Source organism: Narcine bancroftii, chromosome 5 (assembly GCF_036971445.1).
Source record: "Narcine bancroftii isolate sNarBan1 chromosome 5, sNarBan1.hap1, whole genome shotgun sequence".
Taxonomy (NCBI): domain Eukaryota; kingdom Metazoa; phylum Chordata; class Chondrichthyes; order Torpediniformes; family Narcinidae; genus Narcine; species Narcine bancroftii.
The window spans coordinates 240,315,298-240,337,305 of NC_091473.1; the positions used below are offsets into that span (position 1 = coordinate 240,315,298).

Consider the following 22,008-nt stretch of genomic DNA (forward strand, 5'->3'; position numbering starts at 1 on the left):
GTCTATGGTGTCCTTGAGAGTCTACGATGAGACCACTTACACCGCAGCCATAAAGGTATTGAAAGAACTGTATGATCAACCGGTGACCAGAGTTCATACCCGGCTTGTGCTTGCGTCGAGGAAGCAACAGCCCAGCGAGTCCAGCAGGGCATATTTACAAATATTAAAGGCGTTGGGCAAGGACTGTAACTGTGTGGACAAAACTGCTGCCGAGATCACAAACGATCTCGTCCGGGATGCCTATGTGGCCGGGCTCCAATCGAATGAAGTGAGGCTGCGCTTGGTCGAGCAAGGGGTAGAAAAACTAGAAGGCATGGCCCGGATTGCAAACACAATGGAGGATGCAGCCTTAAAGTCCACCGAGTTCTCTAGGGACTGGACCCCATGTTCTGATGTGAGTAGAGTGCCCTTCTACCCTACCACCCCCCGAGATACTGACGGCCTGTCGGCTGCTGCTACACTGCCCCCTGCGAACCCAAAATGTCATTTCTGCGGGAGGGACAAGCACAGCAGGTCCCAGTGCCCAGCAAGAAAAACCAGGTGCCAGAAGTGCCTTAAAAAGGGCCACTTTGCTGCAGTCTGTAGGTCTAAAATGGCCGCCGGCAAACACAGTGCCTCGTGTGAAGCCCAATCGCCACTATCCCATTCAAACTCTTCTTCCGCAGAGCTCTCGTCCAATGAGAACGAGGGCTCCCCTGCACGGCAACGCCTGACGTCACGGAGACGCCGAACCCGGAAGGAGCAGCCCACCCTCGCAACCATGGTGTTGGCCCACCTCTCGCCCCCATGCCGAACACTCGACCCGGCCTCGGTCCCGACTGTGGCAACCACTGCTGCTGCCTCTGCCACAGCCACCCCGCGGCCAACCAGGTACTCACCCTAGCGTCCATCGCTGTCGACCGCCGGGGCCCGACTGCCGCGACCGACGACCTACCCACCGCCAACCACGAGCAACTACAAACCCCACTACTTACTCTTTATTCCCCAGGCCCCGTGCCGCAACAGAAGGACCAACAGCACCCCAACGATCCGGGCCACCCTGCTGACAACACGACTGGGGAATTGAGTGAAGGAGCGGTCGTACCCGACGAGCCCGCTAGCGACACCAATCCAGCGACCCAAATCCCAGCACCATAGCGGTCACGCCGGATGGTCAGACCCCCTGACCACTACAGTCCTTAACCTACCCCTTCCTTTCATTCTCTCCTTCGTTTTTTTTTTCCAGGGTCAGTTCTCCAAGAAGGGGTGAATGTGATAGTACAGATCTATCACCAATGTACATAGTGTATATAGTTACTGTATCTAGACTGTGCTTACAGCGATTGGCTGAGAGCTAAGCCATGCCTATTGTCTGGGCCTTAAAGGGTTGTGTCCCTAGCCAGGTCGGATCATTCCGGACTGGTCGGCCACCTGTGAAGAGCTCCTGTCTTTTGCTAATAAAAGCCTTGGTTTGGATCAACAAGTTTTTGATTCTTTCGACGAGCTCTACAATGTGATATAACGCACCACCAGATTAAAGCAATATTTCTTACTTACGACCATCAAACTGCTGAACAAACCTCACACTGGTAGAATAATGCTGCCCTTACGGATATAAGCAAGGAAATACGCAGATGCTGAGGTAGAGCGCAATATATAAAAGCGCTGGAGAAACTCAGCATGAAAGAGTAATCAATGTTTTGGGCCTGGGCCCAACTGTACCTCCAGATGCTCAGAAATGCAGTAATGATATTAAAAGACTCATGCCATTTCTGCTACATTATCTCTATTCTTCCCCACAAGGAAGAATATTCAAGGGGGTGATTTTAAATTTTAATATTGGACATGGTAACAGCCACCTTCGGCCCTCAAGTCCATGCTGCCCAAATGCACCCAGTTAACTACGACCTCGGTATGCTTTGAAGGGTGGGAGGAAGCCGGAACACCTGGAGGAAACCCATGCAGACACGGGAAGAACGTACTAACTCCTTACAGACACCGCCGGGTTCAAATCCAGGTTGCTAACCTTGTTGCTATGATATAATCCACAACCAGTTTAAAGAAAAGTCTCATACCCGCTACCATTAGACTGCTGAACATATTTCACACTGGTAAAATATTGTTGCCCTTATTGAGTTTAACAAGAAAATATGCAGGTGCTGGGGTCGAGTACAATATACAAAAGTGCTGGGAAACCCAATAGATTCCTGACAAAGGCCCAGGCCCGAAATATTTGTTGCCTTCTACCTCCTGTGGATGCTGCAAAATCCTCCAGCAGTGTTTGTGTCTTGCAATATTGGCCGTACTCCATTTCAGCTGATCTTTCACTGTATCTCTATTTTCTGAACTATTTTTCATTCTAGTGTACTTCAAGATATATTTTCTGGATCGCATGCAAAACAAACATTTTCACTTACCTCAGTAATGTGATAACAAACATGAACTTCAATGTGAATTCACAACAGTTGATTTTTAAATTTCTTTTTATAAACCCCTACCACTAAGCAAGATTAAAAGTTAGCATATATGATGACTTGGAAATGGACAGCACAGCACCAAAGTTTCAAAATACCCTAATTCTTAAAATAATAATAATAATGGGCCCACGTCTTTCAGAAGTTAATATTTAAATCTTTAATGGCATAACTATTTATTTTTCTAAACAAGACATAATATCATTTAACCATTGAGAATGTGTAGGTGGGGTAATAATATTTCAATTTCATAAAAATTGGCTCTCAATGAAGTAAAGGATAAAATTTGGTTTTGAGTGAGAGTCAGTAAAATGTCATCATCTTGAAATGAACCAACTAGGACAATTAAAGGGCAGGGTTCTAATTTAAATTTGAGAATCACCGATTATGTTTGAAATATATCTTTCCCACATTTTTCTAAACTAGGGCAAGTCCAGAACATATGAAGCAAAAAAGCTTCACCAGTTTTACATTTGTCACATATATCTGAATAAAAATGAGACAATTTAATTTTAAACATATGTAAACTAATCATTCTTAAATTTAACTAATGAGGTCATCCTTAAATCAAGCAAATTATTATAAATAAGAGATTAAACCTTTATGAGAAAATTGTAAATAAAAAAGTGTATCAAGAATGTTTGCCTCAGGAATTCGCGGAACGTCACTGATCTGACTTGTAAATATCAAAAAAAATGAGTGTTTGGTAAATAAATATTTACACCTGTTGTTCAAAGGAAGAAAAAATGTTTTAAATAAAAAGGTCTTTAAAACATTTAATACTCCATCTATGCCAGGTTGAAAAAGATGATTAAATGTGATAGGAATAGCAAGGGAAAAACTCTGAAATCAAAAAAAACCTTGTAAATTGTGCCCATATTCTCAAACTATGTCTAATTATCATATTATCCATTAGTTTATATCAAGAATATTTTAAAAAATAAACAAGAATTGCCAATATGGAAGTACTTTTTGTAAAATTCAGTTAAATTTCTACCCATAAAGGGTGGGCAAGTAGATTATTGAAGTGTAACAAAAGGACCAAATTATGTACAGTAAAATCTCGTTAGAACGCAGTAATTGGGGTCCAAGATTTCATAACGCATTACAGCCGAGTAGTGGAACAGATGCATATATGTCAGTGTCCATGGATAATCAAACCCAAATAGCCACCCTCCCTGCTGCCGACAGTCCCCCTCCCCGCTGCTGAAAGCCACTCTCCCCGCTGCCGACAGTCCCCTGATGTGAGACTTTGGAGCTAGGGTGATCGACGTGGGACTATGGGGTTGGGAAAGCCAGCACAGGACTTCGGGGTCCACAGACACCCGCGCTATAAGTGATTCTGCGGATTAACGAATCACGTTCTAACGAGGTTTTACTGTATATTGACTGCCCAGATGAGGGGAGTGGGGGAGTGGTTCATATTTTCTTTTTATTTTATATATCACTTGTATTTGTTTTATGTGTTTTATTGTGTGGTTTTAAAATAATAAATACTATATTTTTTTAAAATATTGAAGATACCTAGTTTAAGCCACTCTGGTCAAAGATTGTTGGTCCGAGCACTTAACTACTGTCTCCTACACCATGCACTCACCAGTCCGGAAGTCTTCACACTTGATTTTTAACATCAAAATGAGTCAAATAGTATTCCAGTTTTGCATAAAGACTGCATTTTATTTTAGATTTATGTTTGGATGTTAAAATTGAAGGGTCCATTTCAAAATCCAGGAATAGCTGTTCAGATAAACAATACTTAGCGCTCTGTTTAATTTCCATTTATTTCTTGTTCTGCAGTATGGAATTAATATCCATGGCTATTAAGATACAATTGAGTGCTCAGTCAGCCTCATAAGGTTCATGAAATGAGTAATATTTCAGGTGAATCATTTATGTGGGCTTCCTGCAGAAATCCTGCAGAACAAACATGTGCTGTGAATGTTCATTCTCATTCAGCTTCTTCAATCAGGGTTGATCTGTTGTTGGCATTCTTTTCTTTCGGAAGATTTAATATATGAAGATTAAATATATATAAGATTAAATAGCACATAATTCATTTTTCAGTGTGATTTTGAGAAAACGGAAATGTACTGGTCGGCTGTTGATATCAACAGTGCAGATCATTATTAGTGCCAACAATTGAGACAAATACTCAGTAAACTCAGTTTACTGCTCTCAGGTAATTTTCAACTTCCCTTGATGTAAAAGAATTCAGGTACAGTAAAACCTCTGGTATCCGGTACCTATGGGGATTGGTAGATACCCCATAAGTGAATTTTCTGGTTGCTTGAGATTATGAGTTGAGTGATTGGCAAATTAATGGTGAGGTACGCCAATTTTAAAGTTCGTTGTTTTTTAGTTGTTTATTTTCCTCAATATTTTTTTTATTTGCCAGTTGCTTTAATTCCAAATAACAGGGTTTTACTTCATTTGATATAAAAAAGCTACCTCATCCTTTGTAGTTTCATCCTGGGATCTTTGCATTTAAAACTTTAGATCATGGTTCTCAACCTTTTTATTTCCACTCACATATCACTTTAAGTATTCCCTATGCCATCGGTGCTCTGTGATTAGTAAGGGATTTTCTTTAAGCGGTATGTGGGTGGAAAGAAAAAGTTTGAAAACCACTGTTTTAATTGTACCTAATTGACTCGTTATGTGCATGGTTTCATAACTCCCAAGGAAATGGGCCAAAGACAATTTCTCTCAAGCAAAATATTTCAATAATGATTGGGTTCAGAGCAGTGGTTCTCAACCTTTCTTTTTCACACACATACCACCTTAAGCAATCCCTTACTAATCACAGAGCATTTATGGCATAGGGATTACTTAAAGTGGTATGTGAGTGGAAAGAAAAATATGGAGAGCCACTGGTTTCGAACTTCTATGATCTTAATCGAGTTTATGAGAACTCCTCTACCTTGGAAATATTCCTTAAATTAACTGCTGCCTTAACTGAATTGTCAAAGGTATCTGCAAATGGAAAGGACAGACTCAGAAAATATACTTTTCTTATAAACTGGGAACACTTTAGACTGATTGGGATTTGGCATAATATGTTTATGGTTTGTATTGAACAGAAGCTTTGCAGCCAGATCAAATTGCAATCTATTACAAGAAATTAGAATGATCCTTGAGACTGTGCATCGTGTGAAGATCAAGTTCTTATTATGTTACACCCTCCAGGATACTATTTAGATCAGGAGGAATAACCAGTAAACAGATGGCAGGCTTGATGGGTTAATGATGTTACAATATCTGTTAGATTTTGGCAAGATTATATTATAAAAATGAGCAGTTCCTAGTATATGCCAAAATAGATAAATCTTCCACATTGCAGTATATATTAGGAAAACCTCATTTTAAATTATGCTTTAATGGAACTTAAAAAGCTAATTTCCACCTTCTTTGATGTGCTTGATTAATTCCATAAATCTTCGTCCGCGAAGCCAAGCCAAAGAAAGAATGTAAATGTCAGCTTATAAGGTGACTGGGTATATGACGACACCAGAATTTCCATTTAAAATGTAGGTTTTGAGCTATTCTCACTGTAAGACTACCCCATCTGGCACTTACCACTGACGCTTACTACCCCTATAGTCCTTTACCAACTATCCCACTGACTACTGGATACTGTTAAGCACACTACTAAGCATCACAGACTTAGTTATTTAAAATTCAGCTAATTCATTTCAAGTAATGGCAAAATGCTGTCAATTACCCACCGTAATATGCATCAAATATTCGCAGCTGGTGGAACGTAAACACTAGTGATGTCACTTAGGCCAGGGTTCTTTAACAGGAACAAACGTGTTGAGTTTATGTTGCAAATGGCGATCGTTAGCGTAGTTGACGTTGCTGTTATTTTCAGATGTGTTAGACAGGTTTATAATACATTTTACTGTTTTAATATGATATTACTATTCCTTCTTTTTTAATATTTTTATTAATTTTCCACAACAAAAATACATGATATTACTATTAATCCAGCTTCCAAAATATAAGTTTCAGTCGAAAAATATTTAGTGGTAAGACCATAGGAGTTATGCGAATTTTTTTTGTTGTTCTCCATTACCAAGGGAGACCTCTAAACCACAGGATATTAAGGTTCAGGTTTTATACCAGGCATATAATATGACCCCCAGTTTGAGGGGGTGACAATTTAAAGTTTCAGATTCCGACTTATATGGTGAAATATACAGTATAACGAATAATAATTCATGCAGACATAAGCATCGTTTACACTCGCAGAGATCCTTGAAGATGTTTTGGGGACAGAACTTATTAAATTGTCAGTGAGTCTGACAAAGCTCATTTTATTTATGTGAAAATTATGATACTTAAGGTGAGGCCAGAAGGTGGATGATGAAGGAAGTTCATAAGTAAAATACTGGACATTCTCAGCAAGTCAGACAATATCAGTGGAAAAAGAAACAGCTTCAAGTCAATAATTGTTAACTATTGAAATATCTGATCAAAGTTCCAAAGAAAAATTTTGGACCTGAAACGTGTATTTTATTTTGCTGTCCATTTCTGCTGCTTGCACACAATTACAGTGCATTGTATTGTTTAAATTTCAAGAAAGCTTTGCTCCCAAATATGCATTGCTCCTCCATTGCCATACTGGAGGCCGTATTGTGTTCTTGGTTCACAATTGATTTGCACTGAACAGCAGGAGGTTGCTTTGTTTGCAGATGAATAAAAGCTGTTTGCTGTTAAAATGTGTCCATTTCAATCCTAGTGTTTCTGTTTTTAATGCCTTTGATACTGACATTCAATTACTCTATCTGTAAAAATGTACAGGCTTGGAAATTCATTTCTTTATCTAGTAATTGCCAAATATCTAATATTTTTTCCAAATTTGTTTTGTTCTCTCTCCAACTCTCAATCTCATTCTCCCTTTCATTGACTTTTTTTCCTTTCTTTACCCGATTTAATATTGAATTCACTGCCCCCACCTACATTTTGGTGGCACAGTTAGCGTCGAGGTTAGCACCACACTGTTACGGCGCCAGTGACTGGGGTTCGAATCGTGCACCATCTGTAAGGAGTTTATATGTTCTCCCCATGACTGCATGGGTTTCCTCCAGGTGCACCAGTTTCCTCCCACCATTCAAAACGTACTGGGTTGTAGGTCAGTTGGATGTAGTTGGGCGGCATGGGCTCATGGGCCAAAAGGGCCTGTTACCTTGCTGTATGTCTAAATGTTTTAAAAAATTATTGAGGCTGCTCATTTTACAATATGTTCATCTGATTCTTGAGGTGTATAATTGTTTACCCTGTTCACACAAATCCTGAATGCATGTGGAGAACATTTTGATCTGCTACTTAAAGAATTTCCATTAAAACTTAAATTGCCGCGCAACCCAAGTTTTTCTGTGGTTTAAGGAAATAGATCACCTCAATAAATAAAAAAAAGTATCAATTGATTTTAATCATATCCATTGATAATACAGTTTAGCAACATTCTCATTTTGAGAATCTTAAATTCTCTTAGTTGCTCCTTCGAATTGTCTGCTCTCATCCAATGTAGATTATTACCATACTGCCCTTTATTCACAAATCCTTTGGTATAAGTAAAATAACCAACTGAGAGTGATGAGGAAAATGAAAATTATCCAAGCACATTGCCATGGAAAAGTTAGTGATTGAAGATTAAATGTGCTATCTCAGACTGCAATTCATTAAATTAGGCTTGCAAACTATATTCACCTTTACTGTAAACTATTTTGAAATGTTAAGGTGAGTCTTGTAAAGTAAGTTTGCATGTATTACACCACTGATGTTCACTGCTTGGATAAGAATGATTTTGTTTCTTTGTTATTTCAGCCATGACTTCATTGGTGAATTTACAACAAGCTATCGAGAACTTGCTAGAGGACAGAGTCAGTTCAATGTTTATGAGGTAAGCATATTCTGCAGGTGCAAGATTTTGATATCAACTCTTGAGAAGTGCCGATAGTTTATATTCATATTTAGATTGAAATTTAATATATTTGGTCTCTTAATTAATTCAATATTTTTAGTTTGCCAAATAGAACTGTACAGAACAGTTCGCTATCATGGTGGTGTTGACTGTATAGGATGAATCAAGTATTGACTATGCTATAAATTAATTCCATCTCCAAGGAATAGTGATAAAATGTTTACTGAAGTAACAGACACACATATGTGTGTGTGTGTGTGTGTGTATGTGTGTTGTCTTTTTGTTTGTGTGTGTGTGTGTGTGTGTGTGTGTGTGTGTGTGTGTGTGTAACCAAATAATGTCTAAAATCCATTAACTCTATGCCCTGATAAACACAAGCAAATTGATATGACTCATGCAATTAATATGTTGAAAAATGCCAAGTATTAATAGGGTCATTAATAGCCAGATTTAAGAACAAAAGGAGGCAGCGAAAACAGATTGTGTGACAGTTTGTGGTAAGCAGTTCAGAAATCTGAGAAAATATTTGAAGGGTCAATGGAGTTCAGGAGTAATGATTTTTACATTGTGAAATGGTAACATGAGTAGGTTCTATGTGGGGTTCAAACATCAACAGTAAGGAATACAATTGAAATTACTTGTATTTATCTATTTGATTCTCTTGTGTGCAGCCTGTGAATGTACCAAAATACTGAAAAGGAAAGGACAAGAACACTGTTAATGTATCTGCAAAGAATCTGAGCAAGGTTACACCATAAAAGGCAACCATTTGACCTTTAGAGTCCATAGATGCTCCATGTAGAGCAATTCATCCAGTCTCATTTTCCGATAGCCCTGCAAATTATTTTTTTACTTCAAGTGCCTATCAAGTTCCCTGAATGTTTCATTTTCCATTTTAAAAAAGTGAGGCCCAAATCCTCACCATTAACCATTCCACTCAGCTATTACATTCAGAGAGAAAAAAATACCCCCAGTGGCTCTTTAATGAAGCTTTTACTCCTCTGGTATAATGACTAATGACTAACAATCATAAATTTCCTCTTCCAAGAATTAATTTGCAATAATTCTCATTTACCTTACCCATAATGTTCTTCTGTACGTCTCTTACTTTCAAAGAAAAGAACCTCAATTTCTGTACTGTTTTCTGGAGGTTGAGTGCTCGAATGATTGAATAATTCTTTGGTGCTTTAGTCAGTAAAACTGAGCACGGTGTTCTTCAGCACTATCACTTCGACATAACTTTTTTCGACGTATTCTGTTGATGAGTGAAGATGAGTTAAGAAATTATAATGGCAGGCATGAGTGGACAAATGCTTTGCACAATAGCATAATGTTTATACATTGTTGTAATAATCAACAATTGATTTTAAAATTCATCAGAATCAGGATTTATTGTTATGAACATGTCATAAAATGTATTGTTTTGAGGCAGCATTAGGATGCATGTTCATGTTAACATTCGTGTAAAAATTGCAGATAAGTAAAACCATCAGTAGTATCTTGGATTAGCTCACAGTGCTGCCCTAATAACCTTTGGGTAGCTATGGTGACTTTATGTTAAGTCTCAAATCTATTTGTGACACTCAGAAGCTTGTATACACTTTTAATTTTTGCCTGTCAAGAAATATTTGTGCACTGATTTGTCTTTTCATTTGTTCAGATAAGGGTTGTGGATGTCACTGCTAAGGCCAGCATTTATTATTCATTCACTATTGCCTGAGTGCCTGTATTCTTCTTGTAAATTTCTGTTCTTTTCACCTTTCCCTGTTGCTTTGAGCAATGATTCTCAACCTTCCCTTCCCACTAACACACGTATGAGAAACATTGCACTGAAGATAATCAGCAAAGCCAAACAAATGATTTCATACCATTGGGTGCAATATTTGGAGGAACATGATCGAGAATACAGGCACAAAATTAGATTTGTTTAAATTTTAAGTAAATTCTATAATTTAGAGTCTCCTGACCATGTGTTGTCATTCAAATGGTAAATGTGCCCAATGCCTCTAATGTTAATTTCTTTGAAGCATCATCTATTTTATTATCCAGTAGTTCTGTTCTTCTAAGCAGCATTGCCAGCTTCTACCGAAAGTATTTATTTATAGAATTGACAGCTTCTCAATCAATTATGTCGAGTCCACCGCCATTTACTACAATCCAATCGCTGAAAAGATGACATTTATCTGGTCCTGATTGAATTTCATCACTCCACAGTGAGAGTTAAACAGACATTTTAACAATTCATTCTCAATCCTGAATGGTGTGAAGTGCTCTGAACTGTGCACAGAGATTGGCAAAGACTCACTGAAACATGCATTGAAGGCATACTGTTACATATCTGCAGACTTTCACATTAATATGTATTTAGGTGCAAATTCATCCCTTTGAGGTGGAAAGAGTGCCTAATGATTAGATAGTACCTAAAACTTGAAATGAAAGAAGGAAAGGATGCACTTAAGAAATTATTTAGGAATTTTATATCCTTGAAGAAACGAGGGAAAATGCAGCATTGTGGGCCAGATTCTGGACAAAGCAGTATAAGAATAATCCGCACTGTTTCTTGTGCTTGTAGCTCACCACAGATTTCCCGTGGCCTTTTGAGTTTATACCCAAGATTATTAAAGATATTTTTTCAAGCTCCATGGAGGATCCAAGATGATAGTTAGTGGAGCAAAAATAAACCATTGTGAAGTCTCCTCACTGAGATACACAGGGTCTTTACCTTAAATTAAAATACATTGCAATACCATAAAATAGAAACAAAAAAAAAGAGGAAAATTACACAGAGAAAGAAAAAAAAACAACAGTTTTTTTAAATCTCAAAAAAAAATTAACATCTGGGGGACTGAAACAACTCTTGAAAAAATAACTCCTCATTGTTCAATGATCTGTTAAGACTTACACTATCAAAGTTTGACTTGGATGTGAGTGCACCATTCCTACCATTTTCTGGCCTGATTCATTGATAAATAATGGATGAAATTCAGAAATACATTTTTTTTTAATTGCCATATCTCTCAAATGAAGCTATAGGCTTGGACCTTGGAGAGACACTGCATTTCCCTGATGTTTATGTTTAAGCAATCCTATCTACTGTGTACTAATGGTGAGCATTATAGGCCTTGTTTGTTGTACAAGAATCAAGACTGGTCCTTAATTTTAAATATGATAGCCCAAAAGTTCCAGAAATATGACAAGATGTGATGTCACCTGCTTTCATTAATCTGAAAATTGGCTGAAATGTACTATGAGTGTCAAATATCTGAGAAATTTTCATTGTGTTTCAGTAAAATGGAGCGTCTCCCATAATCTCCCAATCAGTTCAGATTTCAGATTTATTGTCAGAGTACATACATAGCATCACATTCAACCCTAAGACTCTTTTTCTTATGGACGAGGCAGAATTACCACTTATTGGTAGTGCAAAAAGACAGTCCACAGTGTATACATGTAAACAAAAGAACTGCAAACCGAAAACAAATGTAAACAAACTGACTGCAAAACAGAGAGAATTTTAAAAAATCAATAACGTGCTAAAGTAAAAGTCTTTAAATGAGCCCCTGATTGAGTGAATTGTTGAGGAGTCTGATGATGGCAGCTGTTCCTGAACCTGGTGCTGTGAGTCTTGTGGCACCTCTTTCCTGAGGGCAGCAGCGAGAACAGAGCGTGAGCTGGGTGGTGTATATCCTTGATGATTGCTGCTGCCCTCTGATGGCAGCGTTCCCTGTAGATGTTCTCGATAGTGGGGGAGGGTTTTGGTTGTGATATCCACTGCCTTTTGGAGGGCCTAATGCTCAGAGTATTGGTGTTCCCAATGATTTTAAATATTATGATTTTTTTTGATTTAGTTGCCTTTTAAGACCACAAGATGAACGAGTCTGCCCCGCCACTTAATCGTGAGTGGATTCATTTTCCCATAGCCCCACTGCCTGACTGGCCTTCACCCCATAACCTTTAATACCCTGGCTAATCAAGAAATTATCAAACTCTGTCTTAAATCACTTCGCCTCCACAACCGCCTGTGGCAACAAATATTATAATGTTACCAACCTCTGGCTGAAGAAATTCCTCTGCACCTCTGATGCGCTATTGATAACCACAAGCAGTCTCGAAGTTCATGATTAATGGCTTTAATAACCTGAAATGACAGGCATATCTTTACATACTGCTGGCCCAGTTCCAAGCTGGTATGACGGTGGGGGGTGGGGGAGTCTATGGCGACTCACCCTTTATTGGGGAATCTTACAGGGAGGAGTTACAAGATCAGAGTTAGGCCAGTCTGTACAGTATGGTAATGTCTTGCATGCAATGTCGTGTTCCACCACAATCTCTGTTCTAAGTGAACACCCTTCAATCTGAAGTTGTGCCCTGTTGTCCTCGACTCTAGCAACATGGGGAAAAAAACCTTTCCTCATCTACTCTGTCTATGCCTTTCAACAAATGAAATATTTCATTAAGATCTCCTTCATTCTTCTAAATTCCTACAAGTACAGTCCAAGAGCTGTCCAGTTCTCCTCATATGATAAAGTTTTCATTCCCAGAATCATCCTTGTTGACTTCCTCTGAACCAATGTCAGCACCATCTTTCTTAAATGAGGAGCCCAAAACTGCAGACAATACTCCAAGTGAGGTCACAGGAGTGCCTCATAAAGCTTCAGCATCACCTCCCTGCTCTTACAGTTTATTCTATTCCTCTTGAAATGAGTGCCAGAATTGCATTTGCCTTCTTCACCACCAAGTCAACATGCAAGTTTACTTTCAGGCTATCCTACACAAGAACACCCAGGTCCTTTTGCATCTGTGCATTTTCAATTTTTATCCCATTTCAAAAATAGTCTGCCCATTTATTTTTTTTATACCAAAGGGCAACACCATACACTTCCAACATTGTATTTCATTTGGCCACTTCTCTGCCCACTTTCCTAATCAGGCCAAGTCCTTCTGCAGGTTCTCTGTTTCCTCAATACTACCTGCCCCTCCACCTACCTTTGAATCATCTTCACACTTGGCCACAAAGCCATTCCAAATCAGAATTTATTGTCATGAACAAGTCATGAAATTCAGTGTTTTGCAATCATATTAAAACCATCTTACGACAATATAGAAATCAAAATAATGGTGCACATAAAGAAAGGCAGTATTTTTGGTTCATTGATTATTCAGGAATGATTATTCATTCCATTACCTAAATCTTTTACTTAATATAACACTGCACCCCTCACATTTACTTTATGATCGCATGGCCTGGTGTTGTTTTTCTGGTTAACTTGCCTGGATACATGAAAAACAAAGCTTTTCACTCTGTCTTGGCACACGTGACAATAAATAATTTATTTCTGTGTGAATCTGTCTTCCAAAAAGTAATTGGCGTTTTCCCTTATTTCATGCAATATCTCCACCAATCCATGCTATTCAGCTTTCATAATGACGTGCAATTTACTTAGAACTCTGCAACAACCTTTGAATTATTCTTCAGCTCATGTAACCAACTTCTCCTGCCCTCTCTCTCAAATTTTTATCCCAGTGTTCAAATCTCCTCAAAGGCTCATTAATCCCATTCCCTGTAACTTTGTATTCTGCTAACACTTGATACGATCAATCATATGAGAATTTATTGTCCTATACGTAAGTACAGTGCACAAGTGCACCAAAATTCTTACTTGCTACAGCCTCACAGATATGTAAGATATACAGATAATAAAGGTATAAATCAAATTTAAATTTAGACATACAGCATGATAACAGGCACCTCCAGCTCATGGGCCTGTGACCTGCAAATACACCAATTAACCTCCAACCCCCTTAATATTTTGACGGGTAGGAGGCAACCAGAGCATGAAGAGGACAGTGGCATAGCTGGGGGGCGAGGGGGTGGGTGGGTGGGTGCAGGGGAACACATTTTTCAAAATTGGCACCTTACCCCTCCACCCCAGGTCCGACACTGCCAACATAACCCCCACCCCGGTCTGACACCACCCCAACTCTCTCCCCCAGCTCCGGTCCAACATCGCCCACACCCCCCCCCCAAGTCCAACACCACTGCCCCCCCCACCACAGTATGCAGCCCACCATTCAACCACGGATTCACCACCTGTTATGTGTTGTGGCACCTTTTTTATGTGCTCACTCCCCCTAACTTTAGAAGCTGGCTATACCCCTGCAGGTGAAAACCCATTGGAGACAAGGGGAGAACATTTAAGCTCCTTACAGAAAGTACAGAATTCGAATCCAGGTTGCCAATGCTGTAATAGCGTTGTGCTAACTTGCTACAATTACTATAATGAGCTATGAGATATTTAAAAAATAATAAGCGGATAGAAAGATAAATAAGTATTCACAGTTGCACGGTGCAAAAAAAAAGAGTAATGTTTCAAAGGTGCAGACAGATCTTTTGGTGGTTCTGGAATAGCTTATGGTGAAGGTTGTCAGGGAGGTTTAAGAACCTGATAGCTGTTGGGGAGGGGGGGTGGAACATATCAAATCTAGAGGTGCAAGATTTCAGATGTCGCTACCCTCTGCCGAAAGAATGCAGTGAGAAGAGATCATTACCAGAGATCCTTTATTATACTGGCTACCTCACGTCAATGTCTTCAGTGGATGAGAGGTCAGCACCCAGGATGGACCTGACTATGTTTGCCATATTCTACATCCTTCTCTATTCCTTCTTACCCTTTCTGTAATGCCTTTATGAGAAAATCAATTTAAGGCATCAAGTGAACAGCTTGTAGCCACAAGAAACTTGATATCAGGTGTAGCCTCGCTCCTTATATCCACCTTTTCCTCAAGTTCCTTAATCTTCAGTTATCCAAAATGTTAGTCGGCTGAATATCAATTTCAACAAATAAATCTGCTCACCAGGCCAATCATTAATTTCCATTTCCAGAAAAATGTGACAAATCCCTACCACTTTCTGGATAGAAATGTATGCAATGTCAGTCCTGAAAGGGCTGGCTCTATTTTTCTCTCTGATCATTAGACCATAATCAGTGGAAATATTCTATCTATTCTTTCAACTTCTTTTGGTGTCTTAAAACTGTTCTGATTTCTAGGGAATGCATCTTGAGATTGAGAAATTTCCCTTCCTAATCTTATCCTAGAGTTCAGAGATTATTATAAATAAATCTATATTTCATTCCTCCAAGGCAAATGGTGTGGTGATGCCTGGAATTATTCACAGTCCTCAAGGTGTAGTCAAACCAAGGCTTTAAAAACGACATCAGGTTTAAAAACTTCTTGCGTCCCCAGCAAATTTACACTACCAATAAGTGGAATCTCAGGGTTGTATGTGATGTCATGTATGTGCTCTGACAATTAAAAAAAAGAATGTTGAACTTTTAATTTCTGCAATATCCCTTCAATCTTTTTTGAGGCTACAGCAATTGAAGCTTTTCACCCTTTGGTGCTATCTTACTTTATTCGCTCTTTAGAATTTCCCTTTTATGCCCCTTGCATCAGAGTCTCCAAGGCCTTCCTTAAAAGTGGTCACTTATTTTTATTCATCTTCAGCATTGTTTCCTTTTACAGTGAATTGTCAACCTGATCATATATTTTTGAAGCACCTTTGGAGTATTTTTTGACCTTGGAGATGATAAGTAAATGCAAGATTTTATTTTAGACAGGGCTCTCGGCTATGTTTAAAAATCCATCTCCTTATCCGTCTGTGCTTTGAGTCCATTGATCTTGCAAGTGCCAATAAATGCTATTACAAAGTGTCACAGCTTGAAATGTCCTAAAAAAAAAATCATCTGTGGGGCATGGATCATCTATTGCAACTCATTTCTCTGAATTGCTTTTGGAGTTGCACAGATAGTGAAATCTTTTTTGGGAAAAATCTAAAGCTGAACAAAACACTTCTATTTCATGAAAGCAACATGAACTCAAATTGATGTTTAACCCAGTTAATTGAAACTGCCAATCATCAAAGCATGCCAGTGCCAGTGCCAGTGCCCCAGTGCCAGTGATAAAGGACTATGGCTGAATAGTTGCTTTGGCAGATTCTTCTTTGGACTGCATTATGAAAAATTAATGTGATAATTCTAAGAGAAATATTACAGAGAGATAGATACACTAGTAGTTCATAAGCATTGGCTCCTTTCCTTGCTGCCTGCAACGCAACAATAGACCTGGCCCAGTTGGCAGCAAATGACATTTGTATCTCATTTGCAGATTTATTCAGCCCCAGCAATTAACACATCCTCAGTGAGATTCAGTTTATCCTTCAGCTATAGATGCACACAAGATTGATCATGTTCATTTTTTTTTTATTTTAGAGGTGCAGCACGGTACAGGCCCTTCCAGCCCACAAACCTGTGCCTCCCAAAATACACCAATTCACCTACAAATCTCATTGGTTTTTGGAAGGTGAAATAGAAAGGTGGTGGGTGGGGAAAGGAATGGAAAGGAGCATAGTCTTATAGGTGAATGCAAATGGGAGGGTAGAAGAGAAATAAGCTGATAAGTGATAGGGAGAGAAGGCAAAAGGCTCACTAACTAGTTTCCTGATGGGAGAAGAAAGGAAAGGGGTTGAGAAACTGGAGGAAGAGACACTGAGGGATGAAGGAAAGCAAGAGACTGGGGAGGGATGGTCGGAAATTGGAGGTCAATGTTAATGCCATCTGATTGCTGACAGCTGAGACGGAATATAAGGTGCTGTTCCTCCACTTTGGGGGTGGCCTCAATTTGGCTGTCCATGCAGTGGACAAACATGCCAGTTTTGAAGTGGTTGGCCACAGGAAGGACCTTGTTGTTGGAGTGGAGATAAGGAAAGGTACTTAATGAAGTGATATCCCCACTATTGAGGACATCTACAGGAAATGCTGCCATCGGAGAGCAAGAAGGAACCATCAAAGACCCTCACCACCCAGCTCAAGCTCTGTTCTTGCTGCTGCCATCAGGAAAGAGGTATCAGTGCCACAAAACTCGCACCACCAGGTTCACAACAGCTGCTACTCCTCCACCATCAGACTGCTCAATGACAAACTCAATCAGGGACTGATTAAAGAACTCTTCCTTGTGCAGTGTTTTGATTGTCTTTGCTCTTCTTGTGTTGCACAGTCAATTTGTTTACATTCGTTATCTGTTTACAGTTCTTTTGATTATTTTCATGCTCATGTTATGTACAGTTTATTTTTTGCACTATCAATACCGCGCCCACAGTAAAATGGAGTCTTAGGGTTGTGTGTGAAGTCATATATGTACTCTGACAATAAATCTGAAACATGAATTTGAAAATCCCTGGGTGACACAGTGGCCAACCTGCCATAAAGCCCTTACTGCCTGATTACCTTTCGCTTTCTCTCAGCATTTTGCCTGAAAAGCCACGATTAATTCTCCCACTTCATCATTTACCCTAGCTTTACTGACAACTTCAGTGTGAAGTGGTGAACTGAGCAAACTCTTTGATCAGTAAAGTGACAGGTGAGTGGGAAGCATTCACATAAGAATTTTAGATGGTACAAAAATAGTTTACTTTCTGAAAAGCCAAGAGTCCACATAGCAGGAAGCTATTGCCATGTACTACTATGGGGGTGAGTGATGGCATGAGAATAAGTAAATGTGTGAGATAACAAGAACAAAGGGTAAAACAGGTGGCAGGAGTTAGAAGAAGAGAAACTTGGAAGGGCTGTCAAGATCAGCAGAGCCCCTTCTATCCTTCAGCCATCAACCTCAATTAAATTTTAAAACAGAAAATACAAGAAAAGGCATATTGTCAATGAACATGAACAGCATCACAACAGCTCAGCTGCATCACAGCCCCCAATGATCCAGATTAAACCCTGACCTCAGAAGCCACTTGTGTGAATTTTGCACATTTCCCTTCTGACTGCATGGGTTTCCTCTGAGTGCTCTGGTTTCTACCCGCCTTGCAAAGATATGGGATTGGAAAGTTAATCGCCATCAAATCCACCCAGATTTTTTTTACTTACGTCTATACAGAAAAATGCCTCTAATATAGATGTGTGTGAAAATGTGGATGAATTGGATGACAAGAATAAAATGGGATTGACATAAATCATCCGTGATTAGTAGGGGATTGCTTAAGGTGGTGTGTTAGTGGGAAGGGAAGGTTGAGAATCATTGCTCTAGACCCAATTGTTACTGAAATATTTTGCTTGAGAAAAAAAATGTCATTGGGCCATTTCCTTTAGAGTTATGAAACTGTAAATAAATACGATTAAAACAGTGGTTTTCGACCTTTTTATTTCCACCTACATGCTGCCTGAAGGAATCCTTTACTAAGCACTGAGCCCTTATGGCATAGGCAATACTTAAAGTGGAATGTGAGTTTAAAAAAAAAAATGGTTGCCCACCCCTGCCTAAATGATGGTCATTATTGTCACCATCATGACTATTTCTGTGTTCCACGATTTGTGCAGCAATTTTGTTTTCAGACTAAAATAAATTCTTTGTATTTTGATACAGGTTATATTATGGATAAAATATGTCTTTGAAAGAGATAGATTATGGGGGTTTAGTGTCGGTCACTTCACAAACAGAGTAAACCTTCACAAAAGACATCTCATTTAAATGCAAGCGCTTTGCTGAAGCTAAACGTTGAGGCTTCAGTTGATTTTGCAGAGACAATAGAACTTCTTTGGAAAGAATTTCAAACGCAGGTGCAAATGGAAAAGTCCGGGCTCAAGTCCTGATAAGATCTTTCAAAGATTGGGTTTGGACCCTTGGGAGAGTTAGTTGGATTCTTTTACAAGAGGGGCTGGGGGGGCGGAGTGGCCTCACTCTGTGAATGCAGAGCTGGAGGAAAGGAGAAAGAGAGTGAAACAGAGTGAGAGGGAGAAGGAAAGTGGGGGGAGGGGGGAGGGCTGAGAGCTGACAGAAACTGATGTTCATGCCATCTGGTTGGAGGATAACCAGATGAAATGTATCTCCAATTTGCAGGAGGTCTCAGTTTGGCACTGATCGAAACCTTGGGCAGACATGTTGGCATGGGAATGGGTCGGGGAATTGAAATGGACTCTGTTAAATGGAAATTAATTGCCATGTTGCACACAGCCACAATTATTATACTTGAAAAACACTTTGCAATGCATGTTGGGTCCATCTGTAGCTTCAAAAGATATAGTTAAAATGTGCATTATTTCCAACTCGGGGGTCAAATTTTCTCTTCATTTTTGGTGTCAAGCAGGTCTGTGCCAAAGGTGTTCTTGGACCATCTTTGATGCTCCACAGTAGGAACCGGTTAAATTCAGGGAATAACCGAGTACTTAGCATTTCTTGAAATTCTACTGCTATTCAACATTGAATAAAACGTTCTCCAAGAAAATTAACCTTAGGATTTTCAGGCTAATGTGCTTCCCATTATTTCTTGCTGTGCCTAGCATTTATATAGAGCTATAATAAGGCATCACTCAGATGCACTCGTATTTAAAAATAAAGATAAGACTCGAAAGCTATCTCTGACCTTTAAATTGTTTTTATCCTCTGGAGGACCGACAAATGGAGAGCAATTGATTCAGGGTCAAAGTTTACATCAGCAACTAATCCACAGGACAACCATTTTTAAAAAAAGTTTCAGCATCTCAACTTGTAACAATCTTCTCACCTGCCTGTAGGTGTTTACAATATATTTGCGAGCTACTCATCTGCATTCTGACAAATATCTCACTGGCAATCAACAGCAGACTGTTTCTGCCATGAGAACTGCTATTTCTCATCAACCTGCACAAAATTTCCTTGCCACGTTTCCCCTATATACCAACAGTGACTACGGTCCAAAGCCCCTCTTGTTTTGGAAAATCCTGATCTTGTGAATATTGGGATTGGCCATAAGAAATATCCTCTGGTCAGTTCTGTGTACAGTACCTCTCCGAGTAAAATGCAAGAACCACAGATCTAAAAAGCATACCAGATATGTTTGAAGTGCTCTTTCATGTTCTGGTGTGTAAGAAACTAAGGGTGAAACACTTAAAATATTCTTTATTTCCTTCATCAGAGTTATCCCAGATTGCGGTGCTCCTGTAACTCCACCTTGTTGGTAGTGGGTCAAAGATATAATGTGCTGAAGGAATGGGTCTTCTATAATTCTTTAAGCAATGATCCTGGTAAATGTTGTCAGTAGTGGAAAAGGAGACCTCAGTGACCTTATCAGCCATTTTGATGACCTTTGTATTGACTTCTGGTCCAATGCTTTGCGGCTGTTATATCCCACATTGATTCAGCCAGACAAGACATTCTCAAATGTGCTCCTGTAAAAATGTTGCCAAGATGGGGTCCAGTAACCTTCCCCACCCCAACATCCTCAAGATCTGTAGATATTCCAATATCTTCCTGACCAATGAGGAATGCTGTAGGTCCAGGTTAGGCTGTCCTTTATATATGTAAACTAAGGAACTAAGTTAACTCACAACATGGGAGGGGGAAAAAAGTAATAGAAATAAAAGGATAGGTAGATATTCACAGTTGCTCGCTTTCTTCCTGTTTGATACCCTCTTGTGAAAACTATTGTCACATTCATGATTGGCCCATGAGGGTTGTGTCAGTGACTAGTATAAAAAGTGTACCCAGCAGAAAATAGTTGAACTTTATGATCCCTGATGGTTAATTCTCTATTTAGCCTCAAATGTTTTCACACTTCATAAAACACATATTTCAAAAAAAACCCTTTCTTGGCTAACATCTAATACTTGGTTAATTGTTCCTCTCGTTCCATTGTTGGATACATCACCTACAAGTTTCAATTCACAGATGGTGGTGTAGTGTGCCAAGAAAGGCTCCCTTCTGGCACTTCCTTACAGAGGATGAATGATATTTGCTTCTTCCTCCTCCACTGCTGTGGTTCATCCTTCTTTGTATGTCGATGCAGTCAACAATGGTGTTTGCAAGGTGTGCGTGTTCAGTATCTGGCACTCTGCTGGATGTCTTGAGAATTTTTAAGAGCCTCATGTGATCGACAACTTGGAGACAGTATTGTCATCATAAGACTATAGAACAACAGAGCCGTTGTCATACCCACACTCCTGTTCGGCTCCGAATCATGGGTCCTCTACCGGCACCACCTACGGCTCCTAGAACGCTTCCACCAGCGTTGTCTCCGCTCCATCCTCAACATCCATTGGAGCGCTTACATCCCTAACGTCGAAGTACTCGAGATGGCAGAGGTCGACAGCATCGAGTCCACGCTGCTGAAGATCCAGCTGCGCTGGATGGGTCAAGTCTCCAGAATGGAGGACCATCGCCTTCCCAAGATCGTGTTATATGGCGAGCTCTCCACTGGCCACCGTGACAGAGGTGCACCAAAGAAAAGGTACAAGGACTGCCTAAAGAAATCTCTTGGTGCCTGCCACATTGACCACCGCCAGTGGGCTGATATCGCCTCAAACCGTGCATCTTGGCGCCTCACAGTTTGGCGGGCAGCAACCTCCTTTGAAGAAGACCGCAGAGCCTACCTCACTGACAAAAGGCAAAGGAGGAAAAACCCAACACCCAACCCCAACCCACCAATTTTCCCCTGCAACCGCTGCAATCGTGTCTGCCTGTCCCGCATCGGACTTGTCAGCCACAAACGAGCCTGCAGCTGACGTGGACTTTTTACCCCCTCCATAAATCTTCGTCCGCGAAGCCAAGCCAAAGATAGAAGCAGAAATAGACTACTCAGCCGATCGAGTCTGCCCT

General features: G+C 39.8%; 1 protein-coding gene across 5 annotated transcripts in view; it reads left to right on the plus strand.

Annotated features, from left to right (window-relative positions):
* LOC138765084 (copine-8-like) overlaps window positions 1–22,008 on the plus strand; it is a 437,705-nt gene that overhangs the window by 298,135 nt on the left and 117,562 nt on the right. For all 5 annotated transcript variants that reach the window (XM_069941777.1, XM_069941779.1, XM_069941780.1 and 2 more), the window contains one exon: window positions 8,283–8,358. In XM_069941777.1, the coding sequence (XP_069797878.1) occupies window positions 8,283–8,358 (76 nt within the window). The remainder of the gene's footprint in view (window positions 1–8,282; window positions 8,359–22,008) is intronic.